Below are 16,793 nucleotides of genomic sequence, written 5' to 3'. Positions count from 1 at the left end.
GGAACTTGGCTGTATCTTCAGCATCTAGAAGAGTGAATTGCCAATAGTTGGAGCTCAATAAACACTTGTAGGATGAACAAATGAACAAATAAGTCATGTCTGAATTTTGCTTTCTCATGTCCGGGAATCCTTTCTCTCTTTTTCTCTTTAATCCTATTCCTTAACTACTATCTCAAAGAAATAATTTTCCGTACTGTAATGTAACTAGTTTCCTCATGAACCAATAAGAGAAAAACTTATTCCTGTCTGAGATCCTTTGTTTCAGTTTTCTTATTGACCAAAAATCCCACCCTTTGCCTCTCTAACTATTCAAGTTGTATTACTCTGCCAAAGTGTAAGTCATGTTCTGTTTCCATGAAATCACTTCTCACAGCCCTCATTGATCACCTTTCTTCAAATTATATAAAATAATTGTTATATTTCATGCAATCTAAATACTCATACATAATCTATTTTATCTTGAAGTATTTCCAGTTGTTTCATATAATAATATTTAAGCTCTGTGTCTAGACATTTCAGATGTGTATGCATATGTATGTCTGTCGATGTTCAGTCGATTCTCATTATTTGTAGATTCTGTATTCGTGAACTCACCCACTTTCTAAATGTATTATTGGTCCCCAAAATCAGCACATGTGGTGTTTTCATGGATGTCTACAGAGTGATGAAAACTTTGTCACCTGGCATGCCCGTCCCCAGCTGAGGTCAAACAAATACTCTGCCTCTGGTTTCACTGTCACACTGTAAACTAGTGTCCTTTTTGTGCTCTAGTGCCACATTTTTCACATTTTACACTTTTCAATAATGATTTCACTGTTTAAGATGCCTCCCAAACAAAGTGTAGAAGTTCTGTCTTGTGTTCCTGAGTGCTCAAAGGCTGTGATGTGCCTTACGGTGAAAATGGGTGTTAGGTAAGCTCTATTCAGGCATGAGGTACAGGGCTGTTAGTCATCAGTTTAACGTTGGTGAATCCACAGTATGTATTACATGAAGTGCCTTTAACTAGAAGCATTTATAAAACAAGTTTATGTATTGGTTTCTGATGAATGTGTTGTGACCATAGGCCTACAGGACCCAAACCCTATATTTCCCCTAGGAGCAATGATTCAGTGTTCGATAATACAGGATTCATGACAACTTTATAGAACATAACTACCATGAATAATGAGAATTGGCTGTATATGTATATATATCATACATGTCAGCATTTGCCTCATTAACCATTTAGGAGACAAAGGAACCAAGAGTTATTGAAATTCAATAGTTTGCCCAAGACTATTTATTTGCCAAGCTGGTAAATAGTAGACCTAGAATTTTGACTGCCATATTCCAAAACCTTTGGCTATTCACTCGTCATACTGGTGACTTTTCTTTGTTTAATTACCTGTGGAACCTGATTATTACAGGATGAGTGTATAAGTATAGGTACTTGTATATGTGTATATGCATATATGTATATATACATATATACATATATGCATATATGGAATTGACTTAAAGAACAATGAAAAGCCATAATTGATTTTTAGACAATTTTCTTTACACTTCCAGTTTAAAGGTTTATAGTAATATCAAATCTTCAGAGAGATGTAGAAGAACCTTTTCATTTGACAGTCGAGTTCATAAATCTACAAACTTCATATTCCTCTTTATGGAAATGAAAGTCTGACAGGCAACCAACCCATAAAGAATCAAAGCTGTAAATGTACTGGAATTTACAGTACAAAGCTATGATCTGGAATTTTACTCTGTCCTACAGATCTTCACCTTAAACTTGCCCAACATTTATCTGAGTAGAACTCACTCGTGCTACAGAAGTGGACACACTCACATGTTGTGTGTGATTAGACAGGCCTGATTCCATAAAGAGCTGTCACCTTCCTAATCAATTGTGTGTTTATACAGAGAGATGACAGGAGAAATTGTAACTTGTAATCTATACAAAACAGACTAACATGGAGTAAGATATTATGTGGTCTTCAGGTATAGGTATATATCAGCAAATATACATATATGTACATATACACAGTTATTCTTATATAATTCATAATCTATTTTCTAAAAATAAGTTAAACATTTTTGAAACCTCCAAAGCACCCTTGTGGGCACAGTTTGAAAACCGGTTTATTTGTTTTTTTCTGTTATGTTGCTGTTCTCCAAGTACCTAGTATAAGTTCCTGGAGGCTAATAATCATTTCTTTTGTGCTTCTGTATTTGCAAATGACTTTAGTGCTAAATATAAAATATCTCTGATTATTGATAATGCAACCCATGATTGACAACCAGATGCATGAAGACAATGATTTCCAGTATTGTGGTTAGAATTAGTGTAATGGAGTAATGCCACCTGGTTCTGTAGCATCAGGGTCTGGTTGCACATACAAAACAGATGACATTTTTTTCACATGATATTTGTTCTCTTGACATTTCTTTTTCCCTTGAAAACAAGAGCCAGTTGTGAGGCTCAAATTAATACTTCTCAACTTCCAAAAAGCTGCCAGGGATGGGGCTGAATGAGGTGATTCCAACAGGGAGGTAAGACAAGATAACAACATTTTATGTCTGCCTCAAGGCTGTGCTACAAATCCTGGAGTGCTAGACAGGGGACTGAGGGGTTCGTAGGAGGTGTGTCATTACTGAGCCAAAGGAACTAATTGGGTTCAGCTTAGAATTCTGAATTCTAAGAATTCACTTCTTTCACTATCATGTCAATATTTCTTGAACATTTCCCTTATTATTTAAATGGCTTTGTGTCCAATGACTTTAATGATACTTTTTTGAGGAGCTAAGCTGTTGACAAATCAAAGTATAAAGGTTGATTTATTTTTGCCCAGTTTAAAGTACAGCTGAATTTTATGGTGCAGATAAAAATGGATTAATCACAGGACTCCACTCAAGGCTTTGTTGGCTAGGTCACTTCTCCAACTGGGCAGAGGACATGTGTACTCAGAGGTGGTGGCCCAATGGCTTTGTTCTGCCAGAAATCGTGAAAAAATATCTACTGTGTTTACTAACATAAACACCACTCAAAATTTGTTTAGCAAAATCTCTACCTAAGCCCCAGAAAGAATGTAAAAGCAATAGGGAGATTCCAAATTTTCATCTGTAGACTCTTGCTTATTTTGTAGTGGAGATTATTGCAAACAATAATTCTTTCTTGCTTCAGGAAAAGCAGCCAGAGGATGAGAGAAAACACAAAGAAGCTTTGGAAGATCTTCACATGGTGGTGGATGAAGATGCAAGGAGTGAAAGCAGCAGTGCAGATGAGGGGAAAGAAAAGACCAAATTGCTGTTACAAAGATTGAAAGCGCTAGAGGTAAGAAATAAAGCAATTTTTACACATTTAAAAAAATATGTGTTCTGCTTCTTCCATTGGCATTGGTTTTGACTGAGTATAAATCTGCTTTTCTCACTTCTCAGTTCCTCAGACTAATAGGTTCTAGTCTTCCCATTGTGCTCAAAGACTCTTGACCCAGTGACTGTGATTGTATTGCCTTAACCAGAGTACTTTGGACAATAATTCACTTTAAATTCAGTCCAGCACTCAAACTGGACCAGTTCCCCTAAAATTGCAAGTTTCTTGAAAGTAGAGGCTGTTTGATAATTCTCATTTACTCAATACCTAGTATAATGAATGAATAAGTGAATTAATAAATAAATATTTAATACAATGTAAGGATAACTGTAAAAATGAATTTTAGACAGAACCATTATTTAAAAAAGATCTGTGCAGAAGTTCATTGTGTAAATCATGAACATAGAGATGAAGCTTAGCTAAAGGGTGCTTCAGAGAGGTTTTTGAACCATAACAGTCCTTCAAGACACGGTTTGAAATGGCCAATCTATTACATTTCATACAAATGGAATCTCAATGGCATTTAATGTCACTTCAAGTGTTAATTCCTGATTGTGTATAGCAGTCCTCAAAGAACATTCCAGGTATTAGTTCTTGATTGAGATTTCAAATGCTGAGAGATTCAGCAAAAATGTCTTTTTCTATGAGTGGACTCATCTCTTTTTAGTAAATTTTCTGTTAGCCTATAGAACTGAGAAATAATAACTTCTAAGCAAGAACTATGGATGGCCCATCTCTTAACTAAATACAAGTGACCTTCATTCAGAACCTCTAAAAATGTAGTTCTCCCATTGGGTCTAAAGAATCCTGAAAAGTTCAGCAGAGTGAAGAAGTAAGATTGGAGACATCTTGTTTTCTATGATTGGTTCCTAAAATTTTGCCTTGAATCTACCACATGGTCTATAGTGGACACACCCTTTTTACTCTAATTTCCTCAGCAATAATAAAGAAATTTGTTAAGATTATGACTTTGGAACCAGACTTCCAGGGTTTGGTTTGAATCCTAGTTATACTACTTTCTATTTAGTCTCGAAACCATGGGCAAATTAATTAGCCTCTCCATGCCTGTTTCTTCAACTACAAAAATGAGGCTAATAATAGTGGCTTAACCTTTCAGGAAAGTAATGAGGACTCAGTAACTTAATATTCGTATGGCAATGCCTAGCACATTGCTCTTCTATGCATCTCCTCCAAGAGTCCTGACATTCCTTAAATCATTTTTTTCCCTATTTATCTGGATATAATAGCCAACACAAGAACTCCGAATGACAAAAAAAATTAGCTACTGCATTCAGAAATGACTGAAGGTGGAGAGGTTAAGCAAGTGGTGTCACACATGGACAGAAGAGAGGACAACTTAGGGAACCTCTGGCAGCTCCCCTGGGGAAATGGCCAGGAATTCCTCCTTTCTTCCAAAACGTTCTCATACTTTTTTCATTTTTTTTAAAATAGTCACTGTGAAAAGTGGGAAGATCTTCTCAAGAAACACTGAGGTTTCTATCTGAGAATTTTGGGAAACTCGTATCTTTGTCTTGAGGAGAAATTAGCTGGATTTAACAATGGGAATGAGAGGATATTACAAGTTCTTACTTCCCTAGAACCATGTGTCTAAATTGTTAGTTTGACTTATAATTACAGTGAAAAATGCTCTTAGTTTACCTAATTGTCACTGAAAAAACATTGTGAAGAACATTTCATCAAGAGGTATTTTAAAAACACCCTTTTTTATTACCTCCCACTAGTTTATTTTTTAAAATTACATTTTATTGATTATGCTATTACAGTTGTCCTGATTTTGTCCCCCTTTGGTCCCCCTCAACCCAGCACCTCCAACTCCCTCAGGCAACCTCCTTGCCATTGTTCATGTCCATGGGTCATGCATATAAGTTCTTTGGCTACTCCATTTCCTATGTTGTGCTTTGCATCTCTATGGCACTTGTGTAACTACCTATTTGTATTTCTTAATCCCTCACCTTCACCTCTTCACCAATTCTCCTCCACCCACCTCTTATCTGGCAACCATTAAAACATTCTCCTTATCCATGATTCTGTCATTGTTTTTTTGTTTGCTTAGTTTGTATTTTAGATTCAATTGTTGATAGATATGTATTTTTTGTCATTTTATTGTTCATAGTTTTGATGTTTTTCTTTAATAAATCTTTGTAACAGTTCCTATAATAATGGTTTGGAGATGATGACCTCCTTTAGTTTTTTCTTTTCTGGGAAGCACTTTATCTGCCCTTCCATTCTAAATGATATCTTTGCTGGGTAGATAAGTCTTGGCTGTAGGTCCCTGCTTTTCATGACATTGAATATTTTTTGCCCATCCCTTCTAGCCTGAAGTTTCTTTTGAGAAATTAGCTGATGATAGTCTTATGGGAATTCCCCTGTAGTTAACTAACTTCTTTTCTCTTGCTATTTTTAAGATTATCTCTTTATCTTTCATCTTTAGCATTTTAATTATGATGTGTCCTGGATTGGGCCTCTTTGCATCCATCTTGTTTGGGACTCTCTGTGCTTCCTGGACTTGCATGTCTATTTTCTTCACCAAATTAGGGATGTTTTGTTTCAGTATATTTTTAAATAAATTTCCAATTTCTTGCTCTTTCTCTTTTCCTTGTGGCACCCCTATTATGCAAATGTTGGACCTCTTGAAGTTGTCCCAGAGGCTGCTTATACTACCCTTATTTTTTTGGATTTCTTTTTCTTCATGTTGTTCTGATTGGTTGTTTTTTGCTTCCTTATGTTCCAATTCATTCATTTGATTCTCGGCTTCATCTACTCTACTGTGTTTCCTTGTAAATTGTTCTCTATTTCAATTAGTGTATTCTTTGTTTCTGAAAGGTCCTTTTATGCTGTTGAGGTCCTCACTAAGTTCCTTGAACATCCTTATAACCAGCAGTTTGAATTCTGCATCTCTGACAGATTGCTTAACTCCATTTCATTTAGCTCTTTTTCTGGAGTTTTGATGTGTTCCTTCATTTGGGCCATGTTTCTTTGTCTCCCCATTTTGACAGCCTCCCTGTGTTTGTTTCTATGTATTAGGCAGAGCTGCTTTGACTCCATGTCTTGGTAGTGTGGCCTAATGTAGTAGGTGACCTGTAGGGTCCAGTGGTACAACCTCCCCTATCACCTAAGCTGGGAACTTGAGGTGTGCCATTCAGGTGGGCTAACTACACCCTCCTCTTGTAGTTGAGTCCTGGTTGCTGTCAGCAGATCAATGGGAGGGATTTTCCCAGGCCAGTCAGCTGCAAAGACTGGCTATAACCACTGACCACCAACCTCCACCCTCCATGTGCAGGGTCAGGGTGGTGGTGCTCCAACATGGTCTACAGTTGTTCTCTGAGTGCACTGGCCCTGGGTTTTCCCAGGTGATGCAAGCCAAGGTAAGCCCCCATCTGTGTTTTGCTGGGGCACCCAGCCTAAACAGTAAAGCAATCTGAGATGGCTGCTACTTGTGCTGGGCTTGGAGATTTCCAGGCAAATCCAAGTTGTGAATCTAGGCTGGCTGTTGCTACTGCCAGGCCTGGGGCTCCCTGAGGTTAGCTGTGGCTTGTTGGAGAGGATTTAGGAAGTTGTAAAGCAAGAGCCAAGATCAGCCATTCATATGGAAAAGGTGCTTGGGTGGGGCAGTATGGTGGGTGGGGCAGAGTCTCTGGAGATCTCCAAGGTGTGTCCTACAGTGTTAGCCCAGTTGATGGAATCTCAGATATGGTACCAGCTTGCCAGCTCTCTGGGGTGAAGGTTTAGACAAGGGACAATGACCTCTGCTCACCTTGATGCCAGACACTTTATTTTCTCCCTATATACCACTGGTGCCTTTCAAGCTACTGTTCTGGTGCTGGAGCTCAGAGGGAGTGAGTCTGAGTAGGTGAGTCCAAGTGTGGGTTCTTAGGAAGAACTGCTTAGGGTTCCAGCAGTTTCTTCCACCAACTCAAACTTCCTTGGTTTTTACAGTCAGAAGTTGTGAGGACTTATCTTCCTGACACTGGAACCCTAGGTTCTGGGGCCTGGTATGGACCTGGGACTTTTTGCTCCTTAGATATCACTCCCGAATTTTTATCTACCACACATGGGTGTGAGACCAGCCTACTCTGCATTAGCACACCTCCTATCAGTCTGGATGGATGTGCTGTCTTTAGTTCCATAGTTGTCAGGCTACCATTCAACTTGATTTTGTAGTTGTCAGACTTCCATTCAACTTGATTCCTGATAGTTCTGAGTGATGACTGTTCTGCATTTTAGTTGTAATTTTGATGTGGTTGTGAGAAGCATTGAGTCATCTCTGCCTATACAGCCATCTCTATTGGAAGTCAAAATATCTTTGGCAGCAATGTTTCTTAAGCCCTTACTGAGAAGTAAAAGAGAAGCAGTATTTTATTTTTTTATTTTATTTTTAACTTTCACAGAGATCTCGCTACTTCAGGTAACCACTCTTACACATGGTGATAGTTGGATGCAATAGATGATATCTCTACATGTCATTAAGCCCCACCATTTTAATTCATAAAAATATTTTATTTTCTAAATTATTTTTTTCTAGGCAGAGTGTTACTGCTTGTTTTCTGAAGTTCTTTGCTCAATACTGAGTTTACTCGCCCCTTGCCCCCAAATATCTTACCATTGTCTACTTGAACAGATAATAAAAAGAGATCTTCATTAAATGTGTATCATATATGTGTATATACACATATATGGTCTCATCCAATTTTCATATGAATTTCATGTTTCCTAATTCAGTTAATTTTATTTTTAAATATTTACTATATGTACTTTCTGTGTAATCATTTGCATAAGGTAGCAATTATTGTGGGAAAATAGAGGGTCCATTCTGACAAAGTTCATTCAGGGCCAGTCAGAACAGATATGTGTACCTCAAGAAAAGGCTGTTTGGGAAGATTGCAGGGGCATTAAATGTAATTCTTTAAAATTACTTTGGCAGATTTTGATATCGTACAGTAAGATTTTAGAAAACCAAAAAAGTACTTTCATATCTTCTTTTGTTTTAATTTTATTTATTTATTTATTTTTAGACAGAGGGGAAGGAAAAGAGAAAGAGAGGGAGAAAAACATTAATGTTTGGTTGCCTCTTGTGCGCCCCCAACTGCAGACCTGGCTTGCAACCCAGGTATGTGCCTGAACTGGAAACTGAACCAGTGACCCTTTGGTTCGTGCGCAGGCATTCAATCCACTGAGCCACACCAGCTAGGACTGATAATACTACAGTCTTGATTCATGTCATGAGAATTTTTAAAAACAACCTAGATTGAGGATCCCCTGACCTTGAGGATTAAGTAAATCTTATTCTGGCACAGTATTCCTTAGCATGAGGGAAGTCTAGTGTTACCCCTACCTCAGAATTGTTCCTTCTTGTGGCTTTTTCTGGGGTTGAATTCCTACTTTCACTCAACTTTAAATCCTTCAATCTTCTTTCCAACATCATGTAAAACAGAGCCTGATTACCTGATATTTTACAAAATCCAGCCCCACAAAGGGTATGTGGTCATAGCAGAATACTCCAAAGGTTTTGAACTTGATCTTTAGACAGCTCAGATTTTTCTAAGTCATTTAGCTGCAGGACATTTCACACTTGCCCTTCTCCTCAATCCCCAGCCTCCTCCCCTGGAGCATGGCCAACTCTTTCCTGCTCACTCCCTCTCTCTCAGCCAAGTCCCCCATTATTTATTATTCAGAGTTTTTTAGGTCTTTGAAGTCCACTCAAGGTCTCATTCCATAGCATTTCCTGAGCTTGTTGAGGTATTTTGCTAAATAAGACATTTACCTTTCAAAAAGAACTCTGGGACCAGTAATCAAAACAATATCAGTACACACACATACACACATATTTCCTTTCTCTCCTTAGCACTTGTTTCTCTGCTCAGTGTCTTGGTTTCAGTAATTTTCAGTTGTTCATGAAGAAGAGTAGGCCACTTAACCTCACCTCCCAGCAACTACTTTCCCTGGAACTAATTATAATTTTTGTTTAGAGTCCTGATGTCTAGTGGAGAAACCATTTGGTATATTTTGTGTTTCTGCCATAAGGGACCCCATGGATGACCTGGACACCACTTAACTTTCCATAACTTTAAGTGTTAGAGGTTATGTTTTCTTTTTCTTTTTTCTTAACTTAGATTTTCAAGGCTACTATCTCAGAGACTGCTTATTCAGAATAAAACTCATCAATTTTAACATGTCTCAGGCCCCTTCTAGCAAAGGACCACGTCCTGCTTTCCACCTCATCCCACACCACTGATTTAAGGGATCTTCTCAGATTTGACCTTCACAATCTACTGACTTGATCTTATGTTTTCCCTGTTCTCTCTTCCTGGGTTTTGGCTCCAGGCCCCAGGTTTGCTCATGGCATGTTCCTTGAAATTTTTTGTGTCCCCTTCCTCATCGCCCTTAGCCCTGTCTCCCCACTCATTGACCAACTTCATATCTGACTAGAAACCAAGATTAAATCCCCTTAGCTCACTGTCAACTCCCATAGCATCTTTGACTCTCAGATTCTAGCCATGGAGAGAAGAGGCCTGAGGCTCCCTGGGAGTTCTGAGCCTCCAAGTAAATGCTAATACCTTAGCTATAGCCTCAAGGTCAGGAGAACTTGGCTTCTTATAGGTAAGTGTATTTTGTGCAGAGAAATATGGCAAGTTAATGTGTTAAAGTAAATAACAACTTTTTCTACTCAGTTATACCTTTCCATGAAAGTGTGACCATTAAAATTCTAAGCATAAGCATTTTTCTTAATCAGTAATTCTTGTTTAAAATGAGGTAGTTTAACATAGTAATTCTTCAACTTGGCTGCATATCACAATTATATGTTGATTTTGTAGTTAATAGATATTTATTTAATACTTCTTATGGGCCAAATGCTGTTCTGGATACTGGGGTTATATCCATTTTCATGGCCCCTTCAACCCCAGGGGACACAGACAAAAAATACATAGTTAATAACATAATAAATAAGAAAATAAGCAAATAAAAAGGCTAATAAGTGCCTCTGAATAAGAAAAATTAGGTGATATAATAGGTGAATGGGGGTGAAAATTGAAGAGGTATTTACCTCCAATGGCCTCTGATATGGGGCCAGTTGAGTATAATATAAATAATAAAATATAGACAGCTGAAGGAAAATCTGTGTGAAGAATAAGAAGAAACTGCAAGTTTGAAATCCCAGTGATGGTAGAGAGCTTGGCAGGTTAGAGAAACAGAAATAATAACTTTGTACTGGGAAATAAGTTTGAAGATTAAAAAATTGGAAGATGAGTTAAGAGAGGTAGATAGGGTCCAGGCCTTGTAAAGCCTTATAGACCACAGTCACAGTAAAGACACTGAACATAACTATCAATGTAAATGGAAGCCATTAGGGATTTTCACCTAGGGATGTAACAGGATCTGACTTGTGCTTTAGAAAGACAACTCTTGCAGCTTTATGGGCTATAATAGCAAGACAGTGAATACCAGGTAGGAGGTTGTTTTAGATTCCAGGTGAAAGCTATTAGTAAACTGGTCTAGGGTAGGTACCTAGGACTAGTAGGAAATAATAATAATACTGTAGAATAATATCACTGGACTCTGTGATATAATAATAATTATGTTATTATTATAATATAATAAGTATTATATTATATTCACCCTTGAGGGGTGAATAATAAAGCTGTCTACATTGGCAAGCCCTTATATGGGGATTACTATATTCCAAGAACTGTTCCAGTTAATAAATATATACACTATTTTAATTTTCATAACAATCCTGTGGGTGAGGTAGATGTGATTATTATTTACATTTTAAAGATGAGGAAATTGTACCCCAGAAACTTTTAATAACTTACCTAAGGTCACAAAGTAAGTGTGAGAATCAGAATTTGAACTCCAGTTGTATGGTTCTGCTATACTATGCTAGTAAGAAATGGTCAAGTAAGAATAAATTTTAGAAGTAAAACCTGGAATTACTGATGAATTGGATGTGAGGTATAAGAGAAAGTGAGAAATCAAAGGTGACTTCTAGTTTTTTGGCCTTAGCAACTGAGTATGGGGTTGTACCAAATTTCTGAGAGAGGCAAAGTGTGGAGGACAAGTGACTTGCCGGGAAGAATGCACAATCATCAGGGTTTTTGATACATGTTAAGTTGAGATGCCTGTTAGACATTCCAGGGATGGTGTTCCATAGGCAGTTGGATATCAGAGACTGAGGTCAGGGCTAGATTTATTTGAGTCATCAGAATATAGATGAAACAGTCTACATTGTAGGACTGCATAAGGGTGTGTAGAAATAAGTGTAAATGTGGATCTTGAGGGCAGAGGACTGAGCCCTGGTTGCCTCTCCAGCAGGGGTCTGGCTGAGAAAGAAGAGCCTGCTGATGTGTCTAGGAAAGAGGAGTTCAGATGGTGGCAGGGAATCAGAAAGGGGGCGGGAGACAGTGTCAGAGATACCTGAAGAAGACAGTTTTCCAAGGGCAGCCTGTCAAATGCAGCTAAGAGAATAGGAAAGATAAAACACAGAATTCCTCATTCATTCCGGAAGGGATGGGTCAGCTAAAAGAATGACAGCAACAGTTTTTGTTTTTTGTTTTTTTTGTGTGTGTGTTTGGAATAAGCATGAAGGTAATGATATGGAGTCAGCATGGACAGACAGCTCTTTTGAAAAGTGTTCCTGCAATTGAGCTGACATGGGGAGAGTCATACCCGAACAAAGACATAATACAAGAGAAGCTTTTACAAAGAGGTGACATCAGTGCATACATGTATAGGAACGATTGCGTGGAAAGGGAGAAATCCACAGTGCAGGAGAAAGAAATAGAAAAGTGAAAGTGAAACCTACAAGCAGACAAGAGGGACAAACCTTGTGCAGAAACAGAACTTTGTGGAGGATACAAGGCCAGCGATCTCCATTGTGGCTTCAGATGCTTGTCGAAACATGAGAAAAACATACACATGGACAACTGAGTCCTGTGGGGAAATAGGTATGAAAAGGCCAATCTCTCTAGTGGAGAGTGCACCATTCTCCCACCCAAGCAGGCTTTTATTGGGTTCATTTTCACAGGAATTCAGGTAAAGCTCATTAATCATTACCAGGAAGTAAGGATCAAACAATAGATAACAAAGAAATCTGAGGGTCTATTTTGAGTCAGGGTCAGATAGCTAAAGAGCTGTAAAACTTTGAGGAACAAACTTACTTCTTGTTTGGATCCTTATCATTTAATTGAGAGCATTCTAAACAAAGCAGGTTTCACAGGATTTTACATATTTCTTATGCCTGATCACCCAGGGAACTTGCCCTTTCCATCACAGGGCTGCACCACCCTCTGTCATTGTTTCAGGCTTAGGTGGAGCAAGGGAATTAAGGCAGCCAAGAGATTAGGAGATTTTCTCACAGACAATGAGGACTCAGGTTTTGTCAAAGCTGAGGGGGGGGGGGACCATCACCCCATTTTGCTGTAGCCCCCAAAGTCCTTCTATGGGGGCCTTGCACGTGATCATGCCTGTCTTAGATTATTCCCCCCTTGGGGAATCTTACCCATCATTGGCTAACTGACCAAGCATTGGGGCCCAGGCAGGGTGAAGTAAAAGGAGCAGAAGTGGCACTCCTGCCAGGGAGATAAGCTTTTGTCCCCTTGCTGGCTTATGGTCCAAGATGGTTCCCTCAGCCTTAGCCTTGATGGGGGTTACAGCTTCTGATACCAGGCAGGGTGGTTCCCAACAGAACTTCTAGAAATTCAGAGGCCTAGAAGACACCTGGGAAATTTCAAGTCTCTAAGTCTAAGATGGAGGGCTAAATGTGTGTTTTTATAAAAACTGCAGGTCATTCTGATGCACAACCAGGATTGAGAACCACAGATACAACTTTTAGAGTGATATTCAAAGCTTTTCAAATACTTAGGTTTAGTTTACAGGAGTTTAAGCTTCCTTACTTTTATCCTCACTAATTCTAAAAAAATGTAAAAAAAAAAATAAAATTAAAGTTATAAATCAGCTGGTGGTAATCTAAATAGAAATCCTTAACTATTTCCTTCCATTCTTAGATTCTATGACAGCTTGCTGACAAGTGACTCCAGACATCCCTGCTTAAAGTACCTGGTATATTTCCCCCCTGATTAATTTGTACCCAATTGTGGGTCACCTACACTAGGATCAGAGACAAAAACTCCTCTGTGGTAAAGGGGTTTGAAGTGAAAAAAATAAATCCCTGCCTATGTCAGTATATAACTTTGTGCTAGCAGTTTTCTGATTATAAAAGTAGTAAATAATCACCAAATAGAAAATTAGGAAAATATAAGGAAGTAGAAATATTGGAATTACAGCAAGCAGATATATCTGCTGTTGACATTTTAGTATTTTTATTTACAGTCTTTTTTATTCTCTGTTGTACTTAATCAAATTAGGAAACCATAAAATATCATTTTATACAGTTTAGTAGCTTGCCTTTTAATGTAACATGAAAACTATTTTCCCATGTTCCTCAGTGTTCCTTAAAATAGGATTTAGTGGCTGTGTAGTAATTTATAAAATGGATGCTGAGTACCATTTATTGAGTCCCATCTCTTGGCTACTAAGGTTGTTGACACGTTTTCATTATTGTGATGTTGTGATAAGCATCAGGTCCATAAGCCTTTAAACACAAATATGTTAAATATTCCAATATTTAAATCTTTTTTTAAAAAAGTTATGTAGATAAACAGATTTTTTCATATCCACTTAAGAATCCCAGAGATGGCTCAGATGAGGGCAGCACAGTTAGGGAAAAAGCACCCAAAGCAGCCCGAAGGAGCCACCATTCCTGCTCAGTATAGAAGAGAGTGATAGGAGGGTCCGTGGGCTGCTGAAACTACTTCAAAGATCTACATTCTTGAGAAAACTTTACAATAGCAATCTTGCTATTTTGTCAAGTTACTGTGATAGCTCTTTCAGTCACAAGTCAAGGATGTCCTATGCAGACTGTCTTGAGCAAAACAAAGAATGGTCATGTAACTAGAAACAGAAGCGGAACAGGGGATGAAGAGACCACGTCGGAGACTTTTTTCTGTCATGCAGCTTTGCTCTCCTCTAGTTGGTTTCATTCTTAAGCAGGCTCCTTCTGTACAGTGGTAAAATTGCTAACCAGGAGCTTCCAAGCTTGTACCTATTGATCAACCATACAAAAGTTGAATCTCTTTCCTCATAGTTCCATCCACACTCCTAGTCTGCAGGGAAGGATGTCATGGGCATAAGCTCACATCTTGGCCATTGTAGGGTAGAGTATCACAACTGACAATCCCATCAATGTCATGATTTGGCAAAGTTCTTTGGTTTTAGCTCTTTAAATGTCAGAATTGCTTAAATACTACTCAGAAAGGTATGTTGCTACTTAGATATTATGTCCCTTATTTTCTCTGCAGTCCTCTCCTCCCTTCCTTTCCCCTCCCCTCCCTTCAATTCTCCTCCCCCTCCTCCTTTCCCCACTCTTTTCCTTCTCCCTTCTTGGCTGTCACTACACCTGGACTCCTACTAAATGCTGGAGTTACAAAGATCCATAGAGCATTTCTCTGCTTTTGAGATACATTGTTGGAGGGAAGACAATCATATACTAATTTACACAATAAAACTAATACACACTAATATTTTTTAAAGTTAAAAATATGCCCTGGCTGATGTAGCTTGGTGGATTGAGCATGGGCCTGCAAACCAAAGGGTTACAGGTTGATTCCCAGTCAGGGCACATGCGTGGGTTGCAGGCCACGTCCCCAGTAGGGGGCATGAGAGAGGCAACCACACATTGATATTTCCCTCTCTTTCTCCTTCCCTTCCCCTCTCTCTAAAAGTATTTAAGTAAAATCTTCAAAAATAAAATAAAAATAAAAAACAGAGTCACCATGGTTCTGTTTATAAAATTGTATATGCATATTTGTGTGTGTGTATGTGTGTGTGTGTGTGTGTATGTGAGAATGGAGTACCAAATAAAGTACCTAACTGGAATCTCTTTGGAGGAGGCAAGAAGATAAGAAGATGCCATTTGAACTGAGTCTTTTGAGATAAGTGGTAAGAGGAATGGCAGAAGGAGCTGCCTGGATAAAAGCAGCAAAACTTAAAATGTCTTCAAGGAGCCATCAGGACATGGCTCAGCCTGGAGCCTGGGTACATCTGCCAAAACTTAAACTGAAAGACTTGGCCTATCCTGTAAGTGCAAGTTCCTGAGTTACCCATCTATCCAACACTTAGATATTAAGAGCTAACAGTGTTTGTTTTTGAAATTCATGAAGCATCAAATCAAACCTCTAACCTCATTAGCGATGGTCCCAGCTAACACTCCTTGAGTATCCACAGTGCCCTGGAGCTGCAGTTCCTCCCAGTGTGTCCACCCTTCTTTATAACATAAAATATTGTGGCCAAACAAACACGCCAAGTAGCACTGCAAACAGACCTGAACTGTGGAGAGAATATTTACGGTCTGAAAGCTTAGGCCCCTATTGAATTTGGAAGAAACTCCTTTGGAGTGTAGAAAAAAATATATGTATCCCATAAATTGAAGTGGTAGCAGTCTCCAGGAACCTATGGCCAGTGCTTGTCTTTCTGCCTGTCTCTTCACTATTGATATGGGGGAACTGAACTTTTCTGCAGTTTATGTTTCCCAATAGTAATAGGCAGCTGAGGATTCCTCTTACCTTGGGTTTTGTTAGTATCTACAACCTGTAAAACAGCAGCACTTTCAGCCTTCCAACTCCTGTCAAGACTTAACCTTTTATCAGTTATGACCGGCTGCTAAAGGGAAAGGAAAATGCCCTGTGTGAGGTAGTAGTCTGAGGGTTAGGGGGCCTGTGACTGCTCTGCATCATTGGGGGCAGATCTGCATGGAACTTGCTAGCAACACTGCACGTATTAGAAAAAGCCAATATGTCAATAATTAATCTGTATAAATATGTTATGTGCCTGGCTTTGATTTGTGTGGGAACTTGTAAGAAAACCCCAGATCTTAGAGAAGGCCAATGCATCAAGGTCTAATCTCCATGAATAATACTCTTAGAGCGATCAAAGAAGAAAAATGAGCCATGGGGCCAGCATTAATTGTGCCCAGAGATAATTAGAACAAAGTGCTGTTAATTGTGTGTTGGTTTAATGTTATGTAGCTGCGGCCTTGCTTTTTTTTTTTTATTACAGAGAGTATAAATTTTGATGTCAGAAACTGAAAGCTGGCTGGCTTGATTAATTAAAAGGTCTCAGTTTGCTTAGTTACAGCTAATTAGGCATTTTAATCCTTACTCTACAAAGTATGATGAAACCTAGTATGTCATGAGTATAAGTGGGAAACCAAACCTCAGATCTTGGCACCTCTTTGCATAGTGGTTTTCTGAGTAGTTCTAGATGCGATGCTTCTACATAACTTACCAAGTGTCCTGAATGAAAATGACAAGCTATGACTCAGAAAGCACTATGATTGATGAGCAGTCCCAGTTACAGAACTGCG

At 38.6% G+C, this 16,793-nt stretch overlaps 1 protein-coding gene across 4 annotated transcripts in view; it reads left to right on the top strand.

The window, feature by feature from the left end:
• NCKAP5 (NCK associated protein 5) overlaps positions 1–16,793 on the top strand; it is a 1,018,052-nt gene that overhangs the window by 719,183 nt on the left and 282,076 nt on the right. For all 4 annotated transcript variants that reach the window (XM_036025027.1, XM_036025026.1, XM_036025025.1 and 1 more), the window contains one exon: positions 3,167–3,316. In XM_036025027.1, coding sequence (XP_035880920.1) covers positions 3,167–3,316 — 150 coding nt within the window. The remainder of the gene's footprint in view (positions 1–3,166; positions 3,317–16,793) is intronic.

The sequence above is a fragment of the Phyllostomus discolor genome, chromosome 4, assembly GCF_004126475.2.
Source record: "Phyllostomus discolor isolate MPI-MPIP mPhyDis1 chromosome 4, mPhyDis1.pri.v3, whole genome shotgun sequence".
Lineage (NCBI taxonomy): Eukaryota > Metazoa > Chordata > Mammalia > Chiroptera > Phyllostomidae > Phyllostomus > Phyllostomus discolor.
Note: the sequence above shows the minus strand (reverse complement) of the source record. Positions and strands in the feature narration are given on the sequence as shown.